At 39.3% G+C, this 21176-nt stretch overlaps 1 protein-coding gene across 1 annotated transcript in view; it reads left to right on the top strand.

Annotated features, from left to right (window-relative positions):
• Positions 1 to 21176, top strand: part of PTH2R (parathyroid hormone 2 receptor) — an 86100-nt gene that overhangs the window by 23738 nt on the left and 41186 nt on the right. Inside the window, exons 2-4 of the mRNA XM_060194018.1 lie at positions 8617 to 8719; positions 17215 to 17328; positions 17434 to 17555. Of these exons, the coding sequence (XP_060050001.1) occupies positions 8617 to 8719; positions 17215 to 17328; positions 17434 to 17555 (339 nt within the window). The remainder of the gene's footprint in view (positions 1 to 8616; positions 8720 to 17214; positions 17329 to 17433; positions 17556 to 21176) is intronic.

Raw genomic sequence — 21176 nt, 5'->3', positions numbered from 1 at the left:
ACCAGGTGCACCACTGCCTGGCCCCAATAGAAATGATTTTAAAGATTGTATTACTCTCACCTGAAATGACTGAGGACCTGTTTAAGATATTAAACATTAGTAATTATCATCAAACTTGATCTTGGTTAAACTGGCCACACTATTTATAGAATAAGATTATTTTGTGTTCCTAAAGAGGTTATCTCCCTGGTTCACTTAATGGTGGCATTTTTGGCCACTATCAGGCTGCTCTATCACCTGGGGTCCTAGACAGGGAATCTTTGGATTCCTCCATAGATAATATGGGCCTAGACATCTAATAGATCCCTTTCTCTACCACCACTGGTCACATCCATTGGAAACATAAATATAAGCCCTTCTGTGGGCTTCTTCAGGACCATACCCTCACTATGAAGTAGCAACAGTAAGGACTGCCCCACTCTCCTAAGGGAGGCAGAGTCAACCTACTCTGTCACTCAAGCAAGACTGGTTGTGAAATGAGTGCAGCAGAGAATGTTCCCAGCTGTGAACATGGACTGTGAGCTCAGACTGATAAAGACTCAGAGGTTCTACAGACTCTGGTGCTAAATATTAATAGATACAGGCCCCAGGTAGGATCAATATGGCAAACTGCTAATTGCATTTATATATTTTCTTTAAGTTTACAGGCAATTCTCTGCTCTAATTCTGCCTCCTAGTTCTACTCTCACCTCTAACTAATGCCATCTGCCCAGACAATGTATCTAGTCCATCCCAATGTTAGCTATCAAGCTCAAGCAAAGATTACTAAGACGAAGGCTCCTAGGAACATTCCTAAAATAGACTTCCTAGCTTCCTTCTACCCTAAGGTCCCTACTTTCATCTGCTCTATTTCTACTTTATGGGTCCTACTTATTAAACATTTTATCCTGATTTACATCTTACTGCCTTTCAGCCACTAAGTTCTAGATGCTGTTATGATTCTATCCTGACTTCTCTGGCCAGATTCTCCCTATAACCTCACTTCTCCAGAGCCCTATCTCACTAGAGAAAGATAGAAACAGGCTGGAGGTATGGATCAACCTGTCAATGCCCATGTCTAGTGGAAAAGCAATTACAGGAGCCAGAACTCTCACCTTCTGCATCCCAAAAAGAAATTTGGTCCATACTCCCAGAGGGGTAGGTAAATGACAGGGCATGTAAACCAGAAGGCTCTCTCTGTACTCCCATTACAGCAGGACCCAAAGTGTTTGTCACCAGGAATCATGTTTTTATACCATCAATGAAAGGGAAGCAAATATAGAAAACACCAAAAGAAGCCAGGCATGGTTTTGCTTATCTGAGAGAGAAGAGGAAAACAGGAAAGACACCCAGAAGTAGTAATAGGTGTGGGGGTGAATTAGAAAGGAAGTGAAGGCATCACTATTGAAAAAAAAATGGAGGTATAGATAGTTACAGAATCAGCCCATATCAGTGACTTTGGGAGAACTATGGCTGTTTCCATTGGAGGGGATGGGACACAGAACTCTGGTGGTGGATACTGTATGAAACTATACCACTATTATCATACAATTTTTTTCCCCCTCTACAGTTATAGCTGGAGCTCAGTGCCAGTGCTATGAATCCATTACTCCTGGCGGCCTTTTTTTTTTTTTTTTTTTACTGGATAGGAGAGAGAGAAGTTATGAGGTGAGGGGAAGATATAGAGGGAGAGAGACAGAGAGACACCTGAAGTCCTGATTCATCACTTGTGAGGTGACCCTTCTGCAGGTGGTGTCTCCGGGGTCTCCAACCTGGATCCTTGTGCTTCTTACTATGTGTGCTTAACCTAATGTGCCATAGCCCAACCTTCAATTTTGTAAATAAATATTAAATTGTGGGCTAAGCTCTGGAAGGCCTGTCTTGACCACCCCATGCCCGCCACTCCATTGGCCACCAGAGAGGTGTTGTAGAGGAGAACAGACCGCAGTGGGGGTGAGCGCATAAAGTGAGGACTCTAGACACTATGGCAGAGAATAGTGCATTTAATAAAGAAAAAGGCAGGGTTTATATGGGGTAAAAAGAAGCCAGGTGTTGGGGCAACAAGCCAAATAGGGGTAAACGTTTGACAGGCAAGAACCAATCAGACATTTTAGACTCTAGCTTCCTTCTAATGACTCCGGCTCTTGACTTCCCCTTACCCAGGGCATGGGACTTAAGAATGAGGAAGGGGCTCTTCGGGTTTATCCACATTCCATTGAGCAAATCAGGTTTATCCAGGCCAGATGGAGGGGGGACGGTTACAGCCTTTGGGTCTAACAAGATGGAGGTCAGGGAGGGTGGGGAGGCTTGTAAGTAAATGCCTTCCAGCCTCATGGAGAGGTATCTGGGGTTCCAACCAGGCTCAACCCACCCACCATGTCCTCACATTAAACCACTCATACAAAGTAAATTTAAAAAAGAAAATGAAAAAAAATTTTGAAAAGATTATCCCAGTAAACAAAGTTACATCTGCACAAAAGGAAACGAGTATTACTTTGTTTAAGTAAAATTGTAGAGTGTTGGTTTGAAATGACCACCTTCTGTAATTGTAAGTCACATTTCTCTGAATCAAATTTATAGCTCTCAAATTTGCTTACAGGAACTTACCAAGTAAAAGAAAGTAACTATTAAACTAAAAATGCAATAAGCCAAAAAAAAAAAAAATCTAAACCCTTGAATTGATGTTTGACTATTTCTAGAGAAAGAATAGGAAGAAATGAGTTCTTCCTGGAATGCCCACTCAGGTGACGCACCTATTTTCATTTTTCATTTTATTCTCCTTTTATTATAGGTAAATGTTTATGGTTCATTTTGAGTGTAAAAGCATAGAGCTAAGAATTTGTGACATGTTAACTCAACATCTGGATTCTGGTATGTTCACCCCACCCACATTTGTGTTAGAGTGTAGATGGAATTATGAATATTATCTAGAAATCTATAAAACTATTTGCCTGCCTATTTACTAAGCTACACTTTGTATACTTTTATAGTGGATTTGTAAATATTCTAGAAAATAACGAGCTCACAATTTTTAGGAGTAACAGTTACATTGACACAAAAACCACTTTTCAGATGTTTGATTTTCCAGCCTATTGCTTTATGTGCCATTTAAAATCCCAAGTATCAGTGCTTTCTAAATGTACTTCCTGTGGCTAATGAAGTAGATATCTGTCTATGTTTGACACATAATGCCTTGTTGCATAATAAAAGATGTGTTTTCCCCACAAGTAGAACCTGAACTGGAATTGGCATATTATACCAAAGTAAAAGACTCTGGGGTGGGTCAGAGAGAGAATACAGGTCCAAAACGGATGACAGAGGACCTAGTGGGTGTTGTATTGTTATATGGAAAACTGGGAAATGTTGTGCATGTACAAACTATTGTATTTACTGTCGAATATAAAACATTAATTCCCCAATAAAGAAATAAAAAAATAAAATAAAAGATAAGATGTGTCTTACCACTTTTCTTAAATAGTGGATTTAGAAAATAACTTGAAGCTTTGAATTACAGATTTAAAATTTGCAGAGGATAACATTATAGGGAGTTAGCCATTTAGGTAAACTGATATGTTTTGTCATCTAATTTAATTTAATTTTCTTTAATTTTTTTATTATCTTTACTTATTTACTGGATGGATGCAGCCAGAAATTGAGAGGGAAGGGGGAGATAGAGAGGGAGAGAGACAAACACCTGCAGTCCTGCTTCAGCACTCGTGAAGCTTTTCCTCTGCAGGTGGGGACTGGGGGCTCGAACCTGGGTCCTTGTGTACTGTAACGTCTGCTCAACCAGGTGCAGTTAAGAGTTGAGAGTAGAAGTAGGAGGCAGAATTAGAGCAGAGAGTTGCCTGTAAACTTAAAGAAAATATATAAATGCAATTAGCAGTTTGCCATATTGATTCTACCTGGGGCCTGTATCTATTAATATTTAGCACCAGAGTCTTTAGAACCTCTGAGTCTTTATCAGACTGAGCTCACAGTCCATGTTCACAGCTGGGAACATTCTCTGCTGCACTCATTTCACAACCAGTCTTGCTTGAGTGACAGAGTAGGTTGACTCTGCCTCCCTTAGGAGAGTGGGGCAGTCCTTACTGTTGCTACTTCATAGTGAGGGTATGGTCCTGAAGAAGCCCACAGAAGGGCTTATATTTATGTTTCCAATGGATGTGACCAGTGGTGGTAGAGAAAGGGATCTATTAGATGTCTAGGCCCATATTATCTATGGAGGAATCCAAAGATTCCCTGTCTAGGACCCCTGGTGATGGGGCATCCTTATAGTAGCCAAAAAAGGCCATTGTTGAGTGAGCCAGTCTCTTGCCTTTTTTCAACTGTTGTAGTTCCTTCTTTATCTTATCAGCTTAGACTTTCTCCCAGTTGTTAAAGTGTTGAATGTCATTTGTTGTATCCAAACCAGTATTAGGTTTCTGGGATTTGGTCTCAACTTCGGAAGGAATTAGACCTAGGATTTTAGTGAGGTCTTAATTAATTTCAGGCTTTTCTGCATTAGTTGTTTGAGGATTCTAATGAATGTTGTCATAGGGATAATAATTACCCTTTACTTGATATATAGTTTCTGCCAGTATAACTCTTAGTAAATTGCATATTGTTTCTTTTAAAGCTTATCAAGTGGTAACAAGAATTCTGATGCTCTATCAGATGAGCTTAAAAGATAGTAGAATATATCTTAATTACTTCATCTTGTGTAGCTAATTATGTAGATAGAGTAATTGAGCCAAGTGAATGAGGGGGTAGGAGAGGAGGGTGTCTAGACCTACGTAATAAATATATGGTTAGGGAATTTATGATTCCCAGGTTTATTAAGTCTAAGTCTAATCATGGAGAGTTATTAGGCAGTACTCTAGTCTTTAACAAATAGGCACAATCTCTCATTTCCCCTTAATATTGGTGTCTGGACGATACAACAGGATCCCATTATCTTTTCATCCTGTCCCTTTCCCTTCTTTCCCAGAGTCCTTTGCTTTGGTGCAATATACCACACACAGTCCATGTTTCACCTTATGTTTTCTCTTACTATTATTCGTTATTAAGTTCCACCTATAAGTGAAATCATTTGGTATTGATCTTTCTCTCTCTGGCTTGTCTCACTCAACACGATGCCTTTGAGTTCTGACCACCATATTGCAAAGGCAGTGACCTCATCATCTTTAACAGCTACATTGGAAGTTGAATCTTTAGTCCAGTCACATCTTTAGGTGACAACTTTCATGGATAAAGTCTTGACTGCAAATTCATAAGATGCTCTTGACATGGAATCACCTAGTTAATCCTCTTCCACGGTGTGAGGGAAGGAATAATTGCTGTTTGAAGTCATAGAATTTGGAGTTGATTTGTTAACACAATTATTGATGACAAATACAGATATTTTTGTCCTTAAATTTTTATTACCTTGGTTCTCAGTACTAAAATAATTATGTATGTTATATGAAAGCATGACTTTGTTGCTGAATCTTTTGACATTAAATGTGATTTAAAGAGGTCTGTTTAGGTGCCAAGTTAACAGACATAAGTTCTCGTGGCTTTGTAATATGTCAGGATGGCGATATTAAACTTCATTTCCCAGAATTATCTCCCTTTTATGTTTCTGCTTAGGGTGAGTCACAAAAGATCATTTTATTTTTCATTGGAATTGGAGGTTAAAGGTCAAGCAGTAGCCATTTTGTTTTTTATTCTCAGAATGTCAAGACTAATGTTCTCATGCATCTCGTAGAACAGGGTAATAGCGAGGCATGCAGCTGCTCCACTTTTCCCTGGGTTTGAATTTTAAAAACTATTTTTAATTTACTATTTTTTAATTGATTTAATAATGATTGATAAGACCATAGGATAAAAGGGATACAATTCCAAACAATTCCCACCATCACAGTTCTGTATCCCATCCCTTCCATTGCAAGCTTTCCTATTCTTTATCCCTCTGGGAGCATGGACCCAGGATCATTATGGGGTGGAAAAGATGAGAGGTCTGGCTTCTGTAATTGCTTCTCTGCTGGACATGGGTACTGGCAGGTTGATCCATACTCCCAGCCTGTTTCTATCTTTCCCTAGTGGGGTAAGGCTCTGGGGAGGTGGGTTTCCAGGACACATTGGTGGTTGACTTCATGGTAGGATATGCAATGTGGTGGCTGAAAAGCATTAAGATAGAAAGCAGAGCAAATTGTTTAATAGTCAGGAATATAAAGGTAAGACTATAGCAGATGACATTTGGGGTCTCAATTTTGGAAAAGGCTAGTAGGTCTATTTTAGGTATATTACAAGGAGCCCATGACCCTACTAGTTTTTTCCTCAGCCTGTCATCTAATATGCAGGTGGGCTAAAGGTATTGTCTGGGGAGATGGTGTCAGAGTTGGAAATAAGGCTAGAAAGCTGGATCAGGGGAGAGAGTAGTTCCCAAATATGGAAAATTATATAAATATTGTTAACTGCAAACCCCATCAATTTGATCTGGGTGCCATATTCAGCACAGGAGTTTAATTTACAGCTTTTTCCATGAGGGTTATTGCTGGGGCTCAGAGCCTGTGTAGTTCCCTGTGACCATTTTCTAAAAAATATATAAAAGCTGAAAGACAGAAAGGTAGAGAAGGAAAAGGGGGGAGAGAGAAAGACATTGAAAAAGAAAGACGCCTGCAGCACTGTTCCACCACTCTTGAAGATTAACCCCTATAGGTGGAGACTGGGGGCTTAAACCCAGGTCTTTACGCATGGTAACCCATATGCTCTAATTTGTGAGCTATCATAAGAATCCCATTCTGTCTTTCTTTTAATCCCCTGATCGCAGAGGAGGACCTAGTGGGGGTTGAATTGTTATGTGGAAAACTGAGAAATGTTATGCATGTACAAACTATTGTATTTTACTGTCGACTGTAAAAAAAAAAAAAAATATATATATATAAAATGTTAAAAAATACAGAAAAAGCTTCCACTTAGATGATTCAGGTAAAAGTGGAGGTATTCTAAAAATCTTTTAAAAAGTTATTATCAGAGATTTTATAATGATTAACAAGATTGTGGAAAAAGAGGGGCACAATTCCATATAATCCCACCACCAGAGTTGTGTACCCCATCCCCTCCACTGGAAGTTTCCCTATTCTGTATCCCTCTGGGAGTATGAACCAACATTCTTTTTTCTTTTTTAAAATATTTTATTTATTTACTCATGAGAAAGATAGGAGGAAAGAGAGAAGGAACCAGATATCACTCCAGTACATGTGCTACCAGGGATTGAACTCGGAAAAAAACTCATGTTTTTTTTTTAAATATATATTTTAATATTTATTTATTTATTCCTTTTTGTTGCCCTTATTTTATTGTTGTGGTTATTATTGTTGTTGTTATTGATGTCGTCGTTGTTGGATAGGACAGAGAGAAATGGAGAGAGGAGGGGAAGACAGAGAGGGGGAGAGAAAGATAAACACCTGCAGACCTGCTTCACTGCTTGTGAAGCGACTCCCCTGCAGGTGGGGAGCCGGGGGCTCAAACCGGGATCCTTACACCAGTCCTTGTGTTTCGCGCCACCTGCGCTTAACCCACTGTGCGACTGCACGACTTCCCCTCATATTTAATAGTCCAGTGCCTTGGAGATTTGGCGGTGGCCCAGAGGGTCAAGTGCACATGGTGCAAAGTGCAGGGAACAGGGAGGGCAAGGATCCCTGTTCAAGCCCCTGGCTCCCCACCTGCAGCGGTATGTGTGTGTGTGTGTGTGTGTGTGTCTTCATAAGTGATGAAGCAGGTCTGTAGGTGTCTATCTTTCTCTTCCCCCTCTGTCTCCCTCCTCTCATGATTTCTCTCTGTCCTATCCAACAACAACATCAATGGTAACAGTAACAATAATGATAACAACAAGGGCAACAAAATGGGAAAAAATGACCTCCAGGAGCAGTTGATTCATAGTGCAGGCAACGAGTCCCAGCAATAACCCTGGAGGCAAAAAAAAAAAAAAAAAAAAAGAGTCCAGTGCCTCATCCACTGCATCATCTCCTGGACCACTTCTACCAATATTCTTTATGGGGTGTAGAAGGCGGAAAGTCTGACTTCTGTAATTGCTTCTCCATTGAGCATGTGTGTTGGCAGGTCAATCCATTCTCCCCAGCCTGTTTCTATCTTTACCTAGTGGGGTAGGACTCTGGGGAGGTGGGGCTCCAGGACACATTGGTGAGGTGGTTTGCCCAGAGAAGTCGGTTTGGCATCATGGTAGTGCCTTCTACTTCGTGGCTGAAAACCAGTAAGATATAAAGCAGAACAAAGATTTTATACATTGTGTGAGAACTTGGTTTCAACCCACATCAGTAGATAAATAAATAAGCCCTAACTAAAGAGAGTAGAATACTGGCATTCCCTCTAGAATCCCTCTTGAGGGCCTCTTAGTCACTATCCCAAGAATGAAATTCTTTTACACTTATTTGTGTGAGTTGAATCATTAAAAGAAATTTACAGCGATTCTAAAAAAAAAACTTATACATTGAGGGATTTTCAGTTTTATTTTGAAAAAGGACTACATTACATAGCTTGATACATAATTTTTAATTTCAATTATGTTAGAAGGTAATAAAACCTGATTTCCTGTTTTAAGAAAAGAGATAATAGATATGCTTTTCTCTGTTTCTGTTTCATTCACCTTGATAGATGGATGCTGATGGCACCGTCACTATAGAGGAACAGATTGTCCTTGTGCTGAAAGCTAAAGTGCAGTGTGAACTCAACATCACAGCTCAGCTCCAGGAAGGAGGTAAAGATGTGAAGGAAGTTTCATTACCTTACTTCCCCTACCCTAGTCCTGACCAGGTTCACAATAGTTCCTCTTTATTTAGAGTTCAGAGAACTGCTCATCATTCTGTGTTCCCATGTGGAGAGATGCCTAGTAGAATGTTGTTCTTTTCAACTCTTGAGGCCACGAGCTCTTCCTTCCCATGGAAGGAATGTTTGCCCTGTCTATCTGCAGCTGATCAGCCTCCTCCTTGAGCCTCTCTTTGGGGTCTGTCTGCTGAGAACATGCACACTGGTTTACCCTTGTCCACGCAATAGGCTTGGAAAAGCAAGCACTGTACTAGTGGGTATTGCCAATCTCTTCTGAAAGATGGGTTGTTTTTTGTTCACCCACTAAGGAGGACTGTTTATTTTTTTGGTGAAGAGGGGGCTGACCTTATATAGGGGTTTCAGTCTAGTTACCCCCAAGCCACAATGCCTTATATTTTGTTACATGAACACAATTAAAGTTCAAACTCTAAAGCAACAAGTTAATGGAGGTTTCTACAGTAGGTTCCCAAATAAAGTTAATCAGTGACACAGTAGAATGATTTCTGAGCTCAAATTTATTCCTTTCATTTGTAATAAGCCATATATATTTTTTAAAATTTCAGGGATATACATTTTTTCTTTATTGGGGGGGTTAACGTTTTATACTCAACAATAAAATACAGTAGTTACTCTATGTGTAAAATTTCTTGCAGCCATCATGTTCCAGGACCTGAACCATGCCCTGCCCCCGAATCATTTACTTTGGTGCAATGGACCAAACCCAGTCCATAAGACAGAAGGCTGTTATGTGAATTCAGTCTTTATAGGCTTCTTGCACAAAGGAGTTCTCCCACTCTCTCACTCTCTTTGCCTCCAGGGTTATCACTGGGTTTAGGTACATACACTATGAATCCACTGCTCCTGGAGGTCAGTTTTTCCATTTTTTTAAAAATAGGATAGGACAGAGAGGTATTGAGTGGGGAGGGGAAGATAGAGAAGGGGAGAGAAAGATAGAGACCTGCAGACCTGCTTCACCGCTTGTGAAGCACCCCCCTGCATGTGGAGAGCCAGGGGCTGGAACCGGGATTCTTGCGCGGGTCACCGCGCTTCGTACTATGTGCGCTTAACCTGGTGCACTACCGCCCGGCCTCCAACAAAGGAGAACTAATATTGTCACAGAAAACATCCTCATGTTTAAGTTGCACATCATTGTGTTCGGTGCTTACTAGATGTTGCTTTAATGCTTAGTTCTGGGAAATAGGAATCAAATTTTATCTTTGTTTCATGGATATAATCTGGTCAAAGAGTTATACACCTTTCAAATGATATATATTTAACAACACAGCTGTGACAACTATGGAAGCATCATAATAAAGACTTTAACTAGGGGCTGGGATATGTTTCACTGGGTCAAGGCTGTATGCTTTACGTGCATGAGGTCCTGGCTTCCATCCCAGCAGCACGTGAGAGCACCATGAATAGCGCCAAGTAAACTCCATGAATGGAGGAAACTTCTTGTAGAGAGACCTTAGTCTTTCTTTCCCCCTCCTCTCTTAAAAAAAAAAAAATCATGGGGCCAGGCAGTGGCGCACCTGGTGAAACGCACACATTACAGTACGCATGAACCTGGGTTCAAGCCCTTGGTCCCCACCTGTAGGGGGAAAGTTTCGCAAGTGGGGAAGCAGGGCTGCAGGTGTCTCTCTGTCTCTTTCCCTTTCAATTTCCTCCTCTCCTGTTGGTATGCATGAGACCCCTTCTGTTTCATTTGGTTTAAATCCCCCCTGCTTAACACTATTCTATTTACATAACCACTTCATTCTATTTACGTAACCACTGTTAACAAGTTCCACCCTCCCTCCAGGGCATTTGTGGTTCAGTGATAGGATTCTTGCCTGCTCTGCCCCCTCTTTGTCACACTCTGATTTTCACCAGTCACTTTTCTCTCCACCCTCTCTATGTCACATCCTGTTTCCACCCTACTTCGCAAGTATATATATATAAAGACAGCATTGTGAGTTTTACTGTACTTGAGTTTAGCTTAGCTCGTCTTAGGTTGTGCTGCACCCTGCATGAATAAAGACATACTGCCTACAGCTCAACCATGAGTCCCTGGTCGTCTGTTACCCGCCCGTGAAGCCAGCCCGGCAAAAACAACATAACCCATTGAAAACAACATTCCCCTCTCAATTTTTCTCTGTCTCTATCTAATAAATAAATGCACTATTCCTGTGAGTTACTTTGCTAGCCCTAGAATAACACTATGTTTTAAGACATTTTCATTTTCAGATCCTCTTAAAGTTGATGGTGCACTCAAAATATTGTCCTACCCCCATAAAGATCTTTGGTTCATACTTCCAGAGGGATAAAGAATAGGGAACCTTCCAATGGAGAGAATGGGATGTGGAACGCTGGTGGTGGGAATTGTGTGAAATTGTACCCCTCTTATCCCACAATCTTGTCGATCATTATTAAATCACACACACACACACACACAAAAACCCCAAAATATATTGTGCTACTGTGCTATATGTAATTTATTTTGAAATAGCACAACAAAAATAAATTAGATGAAATAAATATGAAAGATATTAATGACTGTCAATTTCAATGATGAGTATTATGTTTTATTTCTGAAAAATACTTAAAAATTAAACACAAAAACATCCCAGTAGGTCTATGAAATATTTAAAAGGAATACATATGTAGATAACTACTTACATTCATGCTTTTTAAATTTATTTATTTATTTTTCCCTTTTGTTGCCCTTGTTGTTTTTAACATTGTTGTTGTTATTCATGTCGTTGTTGTTGGATAGGACAGAGAGAAATGGAGAGAGGAGGGGAAGACAGAGAGAGGCAGAGAAAGACAGACAGCTGCAGACCTGCTTCACTGCCTGTGAAGTGACTCCCCTGCAGGTATGTGGGGGGGCTCGAACCAGGATCCTTACTCCATCCTTGTGCTTTGTGTCATGTGCACTTAACCCACTGGGCCACCGTCCGACTCCCACATTCATGTTTTTTAAAACAAACCTTTCTCCCAGTATTACTTATTTAGATCCTATTTCACAGATGTATAGCCAGTTGTTGTGTTATGATTACGCAACTGAAAAGAGACAAAGCTAGATTCTCCAAATTTTAGATTGTTCTGTTTGAATGTCATGGTTTGACAAGTTTCGCTAGTAATTAGTTTATCCTGGCACACACACACATACACACACACGCACAAAAGATTGCAGGAAATGTAATTAATGTTGTTAATTTATACAGAAGATTGGTGAGTCATTAGGCAATTAATTAGTTTCTTGCCACTGAATGGATGTATTTACTAACATAGATGTAAAATGATGATCAAAGAAGAGATGCTAATTAAGATCTCTGCTTTTTTTCTGTGTGAGGTCATGGCTTTCCAGTCTTTTCAGTCTTTTGGAACTGCTCATCATTCTTTTTTGTCAAAGAGCTAATAGATGAACACAATTTACAGAAACATTTATTTTGGAAAGTTTTTTTTTTTTTGAAACTTTAGGTGTATATTTGTGTATGGGGGGCAGGGTGAGGGTGTTATCTTCTAAAGAACTAGATAACTGTTGCTCTTATATCATGAACAAAAAAATTTTCTCCGTGGCAGTTTAAGACTATATAATGAAAACATGAGAGATTGTACCCATGTGTCAACAACTGTACTGTACACTATTAATACCCCAATAAAAATGATAAAAGAAAAAAAAACAATCAACTGGTTAAAGGATTTTAAACATAAAGAATAAAATGTTCCATCTTATGCCTAACTCTTGCAGGCAAATCCTATATAATATTACAGCATTTTTTTAGGAAGGAAAAGAAGATTATCTGTGTAGAGATGAGAGTCCAGTCAAATAATTAAGTATGACTTATGAAAGACAAAGTTAGTGGACAGAAGACCATATGAAATGGTATCAAGATAATAGGACAGTGTCTAGAGCTATGTTGATTGGAGAGATTGATTCATTACAGTATATTTAAACAAGAAAGAACACAAATAAAAGAAAAAGTATTGGTGGATCAACTGTGTGTTCTGGAACCCCACCTCCACAGAGCCCTACACCACTAGGGAAAATAGAAATAGGCTGGAGGTATTGATGACCTGTCAAAGCTCATGTCCAGCAGAGAAGCAAGTACAAAAGCCAGACCTCCCACCTTCTGCACCCCATAAAGATTTTTGGTCCATAATCCCAGAGGGATAAAGAATAGTCCCACAATGCCCTTGAATCCACACTCCCAGAGGGTTAAAGAACAGGAAAGCTATCAAGGGAGGGGATGGGATATGGAGTTCTGGTGGTGGGAATTATGTGGAATTGTAGTCCTCTTATCCCACAATCTTATGATCATTATTACATCACTAATAAAAAAAAAAAAAGAAAGAAAAGGCTTTAGTGGAAAGATGCAGGTGAAACTCTACACCAGAAGCAAAAAGGCAAAGAGAAATTCCTGTATTTGCTGTGAGATCTAAAGTTAAAGCTTTTATTATTTGGCTAAAGTGAAACCATTTCCTAGAAAAATTCTTTCTTATAAGAACTGTGTGGGTGAGTGAAGACATTTTCTTTTCTTATTGCTTCAGCAATCCACAAAGAAAATTGATTATTTGCTTCTGTGTAACAGAGTGGACACTATAGTCATTTTAGGTCTATGCTGAACCCTTTTCTGTTTTTCTGTCTATGTGAGGTTCTGTTTTGCTGACTGTTTAAAACTGAACAAATAATAACATCAAGAGCAGAACCCCCATGCTATCTGCGTAGTCCCCTCCGCTACAGTTCGTATAGTTGGTAACTAAAAATCTGAGTGAGCTCTAATGGATGAATGGATAGATTAAAGTGGTATATCTACCTATATGTAAATATATTAGATATTTAATCATAAAAAGAAAGACCTCTTATATTTTGTGGCAATATAGATAAAGAGTAATTGAGAGGGAGAGAAAAACAGAGACATCACAACACTGTTTCAGCACTCATGAAAATTTCCCTCTGTAGGTGGGGACCAGGGTCTTGAACCCTGGTCTTTTTGCACTGTGATGTATGTGCTCAGCTGGGTACATCATCCCCTGGCCCTGCTAGCATTAATCTAAACTAGGGCTGAGGAGTGCCTTGATCCCTTCTCTGCTTGTCTCTAAAAACATAAAAAAGTATATACACTCATGCTAAAAGAAAAATTTCATTACAAGAAAAAAATTATGACTATGTTTGGTAATGGATTTTAATTATATTTGTAGTGATCTTTTTGTAATACATACAGGTATTGAATCGTGCTCTGTACATAAAACTAAGACAATGTTAAATGTTATATATATTTTAAACAGAGCATTTACTCAGTTCTGGCTTATAGTGGTGCAAGGGAATTAAGCCTGGGACCTTGGAATATCAGACATGAGAATCTATTTACGTAGTCATTATGCTATCTCTCCTGCCCACTAATTATATTCTAATACTGGAAAAAAAAAGATTTTTGGGAAAGTTTAGTCATGTATAAGGCTGATATTCTTTCTTCTTACATATTCACTGCATAACCAATAGAAAAGAGACTTGAAAAATTGTATTGACATTGACTGAGCTTCTGTTAAGTCCCTGTCAATTGTTGTGTACTCTTCCTAGAACATGACTAACACAAGAAACAAAATAGACAAAATTATCTACTCTTGGAGTTCTTGTGTATCCCCTAGGGTGAAAAAATGGAGTTGCCTTGAAAAAATGGAATTACCTTAAGATCCTGCAACACTATTTCTGTGTGTTTATTTACAGGGCAGTAAACATGGAGCTTTGGTTAAAAACCATATACAGCTGAATCTATGTGAAACAGAATATCTGGTAATCAGTTTCTTAAAATTATGGAGACAATCCAGTGTTTTGTTTTTTCCCGCCTTTGTTAACCTCTAATTTCACCTAAAATAAATATTAGGAAGTTAAAAAAAATGGAACTTTGGGAGTAGACAGCATAATGATTATGCAAAGAAATTCTTCTGAGGCTCCAAAGTCCTAGGTTCAATCTCCCACATCACCTTAAGCTTCAGCTGAATAGTGCTCTGGTAAAAATAAAAAAAATAATAATAAAAATAAAATCAAAGACAGCTACGGAATGCTTCTAGGACCTTAGTCTCATACTCAGCTACTAAGAATGATGAATTCAACTTCTTCACTTCGTTTTGGATGAAGCTTGAAGGAATCATGTTAAGCAAGATAAGCCAGAAAGAGAAGGATGAAATGGGATGATCTCACTCATGGACAGAATTTAAGAAAGAACAGAAAGGGGAAACATGAAGTGTAACATGGACTGGTTTGGTATGTTACAAAGGACTCAACTGTGGGGATGGGGAGCTTTCAGGCCCTGGTTCACGATGATTATAGACCTCATTCAGGGGTAAGAATGTTTTGCAGATACATATTTTGGTGAGATAAGAAATTGTACCCATGTGCCAACAATTATACTGTAAACCATTAACCTTCCAATAAAAAAAAAAAAGAAAAAAGAAACCAAAAGCATGTATACATCCTATGTTCATAGCAGCACTATTCACAGTAGTCAACATATGTAACTGGCCTAACTGCCTATTGAAAGATGATTAAATAAAGAAGCTGTGGTACATGTATCAATGAAATCGAACATACAAAACATAACAATAACCAGATTAAATCTTGGATTTTGTGAAGATTATGATGGTGATTGGTGGAGATGTGAAGAGGAAGAGGAGCAGTTAGAGAAGTTTCTTCGGTTTTATGGGACTAGAAATTTGGTGGTAGATCTGGTGTGTTATGTGTGCAAACACACTCACATGCACACAGAGGTGTGTATGAAAGATTCCAGATGTGATTTTGAATGGAAAAAGTTCACTTAGAGGGCAGCTCTTGAGTGAAGTATCTTGAGAGGCTAGGGAAGGAGTAGTGGATAAATTCTGAGCCTGTTTGGGTGAATGCCATTGAACTTAAGGAAGAACAAGCAGACCTTTAGCAGGAGCTGAACTCACCAGTGGTGTTGGAGATGGAAGCTGTGAGAAGTGAAAGGCTTCTGGATTCATCTGAAAGTGAGTAGAGCTCATGAAAATTTGGTTCAAAATGAATGTGAGACCCAAAGAAGCTACTAACATTACTAGCAAAAAGACAAGCCAAAAAAAAAAAAAAATCTTGCCACTAACCTGTGAATCTGCATTACTCATGTGCTGTTTCTCATAGTTCTGGTCACATCAATTTTTAAAAACACTTTAAATTTATTTTTTACTATCTTTATTTATTGGATAGAGATAGCCAGAAATCGAGAGAGGAGAGGGAGATAAGAGAGGGAGAGAGACAGAGGGACACCTGCAGCCCTGCTTCACCACTTGTGAAACTTCCTCCTGCAGGTGGGGACCGGGGACTTGAACCTAGGTCCTTGTGCATTGTAACATGTGTGCTCAACCAGGTGCACCACCACTCTTCCCCCGACTTTTTATTAATAATAATTATACAGTTTCAGGGATAAAGTGTCATGCTGCACTCATCACCAAAGGTCTGTGCTCACCTCAATAACCAACACACACTGCTGGTGGGAATGTTAACTGGTGTATGCCGCATGGAAAACAGTATGAGAGTCCTCCAATAAAATGGAGATACTTAATCACCCAGCAAGACCACTCAGGTTTATATCCAAAGAATATTAGAACACTAATTCAAATAGATGTATGAACCCCTCTGTTAGTGCAATTTAAAAAATCCAGCTATGATATGGAGCCAGGCAGTGGCGCACCTGGTTGGGTGCACATATCACTATGTACAAGGACCCAAGTTCAAGCAGTGAGTCCCCACCTGCAGGGAGGAAGCTTCATGATCAGTGAAGCAGTGCTTCAGATGTTTCTCTTCTTCTCTCCCTATCCCTCTCAATGTTTTTCTGTCTGTAAAAAAAATCCAGGGAGCCAGGCGGTGGCACAGCGGGTTAAGCGCACATGGTGCGAAGCGCAAGGACTGGCGTAAGGATCCAGGTTGGAGCTCCTGGCTCCCCACCTGCAGGGGGGTCACTTCACAGGTGGTGAAGCAGGTCTGCAGGTGTCTGTCTTTCTCTCCCCCTCTCTGTCTTCCCCTCCTCTCTCCATTTCTCTCTGTCCTATCCAACAGCAACAACAGCAATAACAACAATAACAACAATGATAAACAAGAGCAACAAAAAGGGAGAAAACATCCAGCTTTGAAAATTGAACAAATTTTACTACAGAAGTTGTTCTCAATCATTTCCAGTGTATTTGTTGTTATAGCTCATATGTTAGAATTGCTAAAATGTTTTTATTTAAAACATATACAAATCAAATGTTCCTATTCATGGCACTATGGATGAGACTAGATAATTTTTTTTTTGCATCATATCTTTACCCCTGTGTAATTTTCCAAACATTATGGATTTGTCTTACGTTTCACCACAGGTAGTGTATTTTGAATGCATTTACTTTCTGACTCCGATGTTATCTATTTGCTTTCAATCATTTTGTTTTTCTTAGTAGAAGGAAATTGTTTCCCGGAATGGGATGGACTTATTTGTTGGCCCAGAGGAACAGTGGGGAAAGTATCAGCTGTCCCATGTCCTCCATATATATATGACTTCAATCATAAAGGTATTGTATTTTCTGAAATGATTAATTTGGAATAGAAGTTTATAATTTTGCAATGGACGCTAAGGAAATGAACCAACCTTGCTGTTTTCCTTTATGTCTTTTCAGGAGTTGCTTTCCGACATTGTAACCCCAATGGGACATGGGATTTTATGGATAGTTTAAATAAAACATGGACTAATTATTCCGACTGTCTTCGCTTTCTACAGCCAGATATCAGCACAGAAAAGGTAGTGATGGTTTTCTATTTGTGAACTTCTTAGGGGAAAGCAAAACACTGCTCTTATACAGTTCATAATTCTCAAATGTCATATATAAAAACTCTTGTCCTATGACACAAAGATTGTGAAAAGTAAAAGGCAAAGTTGGAATCTTTGCAGAGAAGTGCTTAAAGAATGGAAGAATCTGAAACATTCTGGTATTTTCGTTATGTTAGAGTCATCTGGCTGAGGTCTATGCACATGTACTTGTTGATATGTGCTTCCCTGTGTTATTATATAACATACAGAAATCCAAATAGTCAGCAACATGATTCATGATTTTTCTCTTGGTTACTTCTGTTAGTTACCTCTCATTTCAGTTCACTTTCCTGGAGGAGCATTGTGTTTTGGAGATGCATTTTTTTTTTTTTTTTTACCTCCAGGGTTGTTGCTGGGGCTAGTTGCCTGCACCATGAATCCACTGCTCCTGGAGGCTTCCCCCTCCCCATTTTGTTGTTTTATTGTTGTTGTGGTCATTATTATTGTTGTTGATGTCATTGTTGGATAGGACAGAGAGAAATGGAGAGAGGAGGGGAAGACAGAGAGGGGGAGAGAAAGATAGACACCTGCAGACCTGCTTCACTGCCTGTGAAGCAACTCCCTTGCAGGTGGGGAGCCGGGGGCTGGAACTGGGATCCTTAAGCCAGTCCTTGTCCTTGGTGCCACGTGCACTTAACCCGCTGCGCTGCCGCCCAACCCCCCGGAGATGCATTTTCATCTTGTAAGATTTGACAGGTGATTTCATTAGCATATGAAAAAAGAAAGCTGTAAAATTACGGGAGTAAAGGGCATCAAATAGGTCTTTCTGAACCACACCTTAATGTAATACATTTGAGCTAGCAGAGAACCAGAGATTAAATGTAGGTCAAAGTGACTTAATTTGCTGATGACAGGGTCTAGGCAGAACCTTCATTTCTGAATTCAACAGTAGTGATTTTTTTTTCTCCCAGTATAGTAATTATGTGTAAATTTTGAAAACTTAGCTACTTTCAAGTGATAGGTGTTTGTTTGACAGTTATGCTTAAATTCACACCATTTTGACCTTGTTAGTTAAATGCATGATGATTCTATGAGTGAGCATAATATACTGGCATGTAAATGATTTTTTTTTTTTTTTGCATCCAGGGTTATTGCAAAGCTGTGGCTTAGTGCCTGCACTATGAATCCACTACTCCTGTGGCTATTTTTTCAAATTTTTTGGATAGGACAGAAAGAAATTGAGAGGGGAGGGGAAGATGTGGAGGGAGAGAGAAAGATAGACACCTGCAGACCTGTATCATTGCTTGTGAAGTTACCCTCCTGCAGGTGAGCAGTCGGGAGCTCAAACCGGGATCCTTACGGGGTCCTTGTTTTTCTTACTATGTGTGCTTAAACGGGTGTGCCACTGCTTACATTTATACCCCTACAAATGATTTTTATGAGGACCCTGATAACAGCTTATTATAGATAAACTCGGCCAACATAAAACATTTTTCTCTGTGCTTGGTGATTTTTATTTTTCTTTAAAAATGGGGTACAAAGGATAGCAACAGAACAGGGGAGAAACAAGGAGTCAAAGATTTCTTTGTTTTTTCAATAGTCAGAGCTTCCTTTCTTTTTTTATATTTATTTATTTTCCCTTTTGTTGCCCTTGTTTTTTTATTGTTGTTGTAGTTATTATTGTTGTTGTTATTGATGTTGTTGTTGGATAGGACAGAAACAAATAGAGAAAGGAGGGAAAGACAGAGAGGGCGAAGAAAGACAACTACAGAACTGCTTCACCACCTATGAAGCGACTCCCCCTGCGGTTGGGGGTGGGGGACTCGGACCAGGATCCTTAAGCCAGTCCTTGCGCTTCATGCCATGTGCACTTAACCTGCTGCGCTACGGCCCAACTCCCAGAGCTTTCTTTCTTAATGTTCTTATTGTCAAACACAAAGTACCACTTCCTAAGTGAGCTCCTAAGCAAACTGCCGAAAATTCTTAACTTTTGTGTTTTATCAATGATAAAGCTCTCAGTAAATAATTAGTCAACAAGAGCAGAGTGTTGCATTGTTATATAATAGAATTTAAGCTGGCAATGAGTTAATATAGAGTGCTTCAGAATAATTTCATTCTTACTGACAGAAATAAACATTCAAAAGCTTTTGTGTTCTCTGTAATGAACGCATTTTCACATTAACCAATGACACAAGCAAGTCTTTTGCAACTTTTGATTTTTTAAATTTGCTTTTTTCCCCTTTTGTTGCTCTTGTTGTTTTATTGTTGTAGTTATTATTATTATTGTTATTGATGTCGTCATTGTTGAATAGGACAGAGAGAAAATGGAGAGAGATGGGGAAGACAGAGGAGGTGGAGAGAAAGACACCAGTAGACCTGCTTCACCACCTGTGAAGCGACACTCCTACAGGTGGGGAGTAGGGGGCTGGAACTGGGATCTTTATGCTGTCCTTGCCATTCGTGTCACGTGTGCTTAACCCACTGCGCTACCACCGACCCCTCCTTTTGCAACTTTTAAGTGACCATTCAATTAAATTGTTTATTTATTTACACTTCTAGCGTTTGCCATTTACACTAAACTCTAGTCTTATTATTACTCTTTGTAATTAGTAGGTATTTAAAAAAATTATTCCCTTTTGTTGCCATTGTTTTATTGTTGTAGTTACTGTTGTCGTCACTGTTGGATAGGACAGAGAGAAATGGAGAGAGGAGGGGAAGACAGAGGGGGAGAGAAAGATGGACACCTGCAGACCTGCTTCACCGCCTGTGAAGAGATGCCCCTACAGGTGGGGGTGGGGGGGCTTCGATCCTTAGGCCGGTCCTTGAGCTTTATGCCATGTGCGTTTAGCCCACTGCACTACCGCCTGACTCCCAATTACAAGGTATTCTAAGTCTCAAAATAGCTAAAGATGGTAACATCTAGGATGGGCACTATTTGATAACAAAATAACTTAACAGTTAACTGAACAAAAAAACTGAGAGGTAAAGGGCAGACTATCTTCCTCCCCCCCCATTTTATTGAGGGGGGGTTTAAAGGCTTACAGTATAGTTGTGGACACATACATACAACTTTTCCTCTCCCCATGATAAGTGTCTATAACTCTCCCATTATGCACCAGGACCCCAGAGCCCCTACATATCATCTTTTACCCTTCTGCCCCAGAGTCTATTGCTTTGGTGAAATACACCACACCCAGTCCAAGTTTCAGCTTGTGTTTTTTTTTCTAATTCTTGTGAATTTGTAATTATCTTAATATAAAAGATTAAAGTAAATGAATCATTGATTCTTACAGCAGTATCAGTGAATATCAAAAACAGTATGTTGACAAAAAAGAGGATGTATTTTATAATTCTGAGAATTCTAAGAACAGTCCAGAAGTGTATATGAACAAAAAGGTCTTTTTGTAGTTACAGAAATTGCAACAGTGGGTAGTTATATGGGGATACATGGTGGGTAGTTTTTTTTGACTAGCAAAGGGCACAATGAATTTGGCTTGTTGAAAGCTATTCAACTGTTCATTTAAATCTGTACATTTTATTTAAAATTGCAGCTCAATAAGAAAGGTGAAGAGCTGGGAAGATAGTACAATGCTTACACAGAATAACTTTCAT

This window comes from Erinaceus europaeus, chromosome 7 (assembly GCF_950295315.1).
Source record: "Erinaceus europaeus chromosome 7, mEriEur2.1, whole genome shotgun sequence".
Lineage (NCBI taxonomy): Eukaryota > Metazoa > Chordata > Mammalia > Eulipotyphla > Erinaceidae > Erinaceus > Erinaceus europaeus.
Note: the sequence above shows the minus strand (reverse complement) of the source record. Positions and strands in the feature narration are given on the sequence as shown.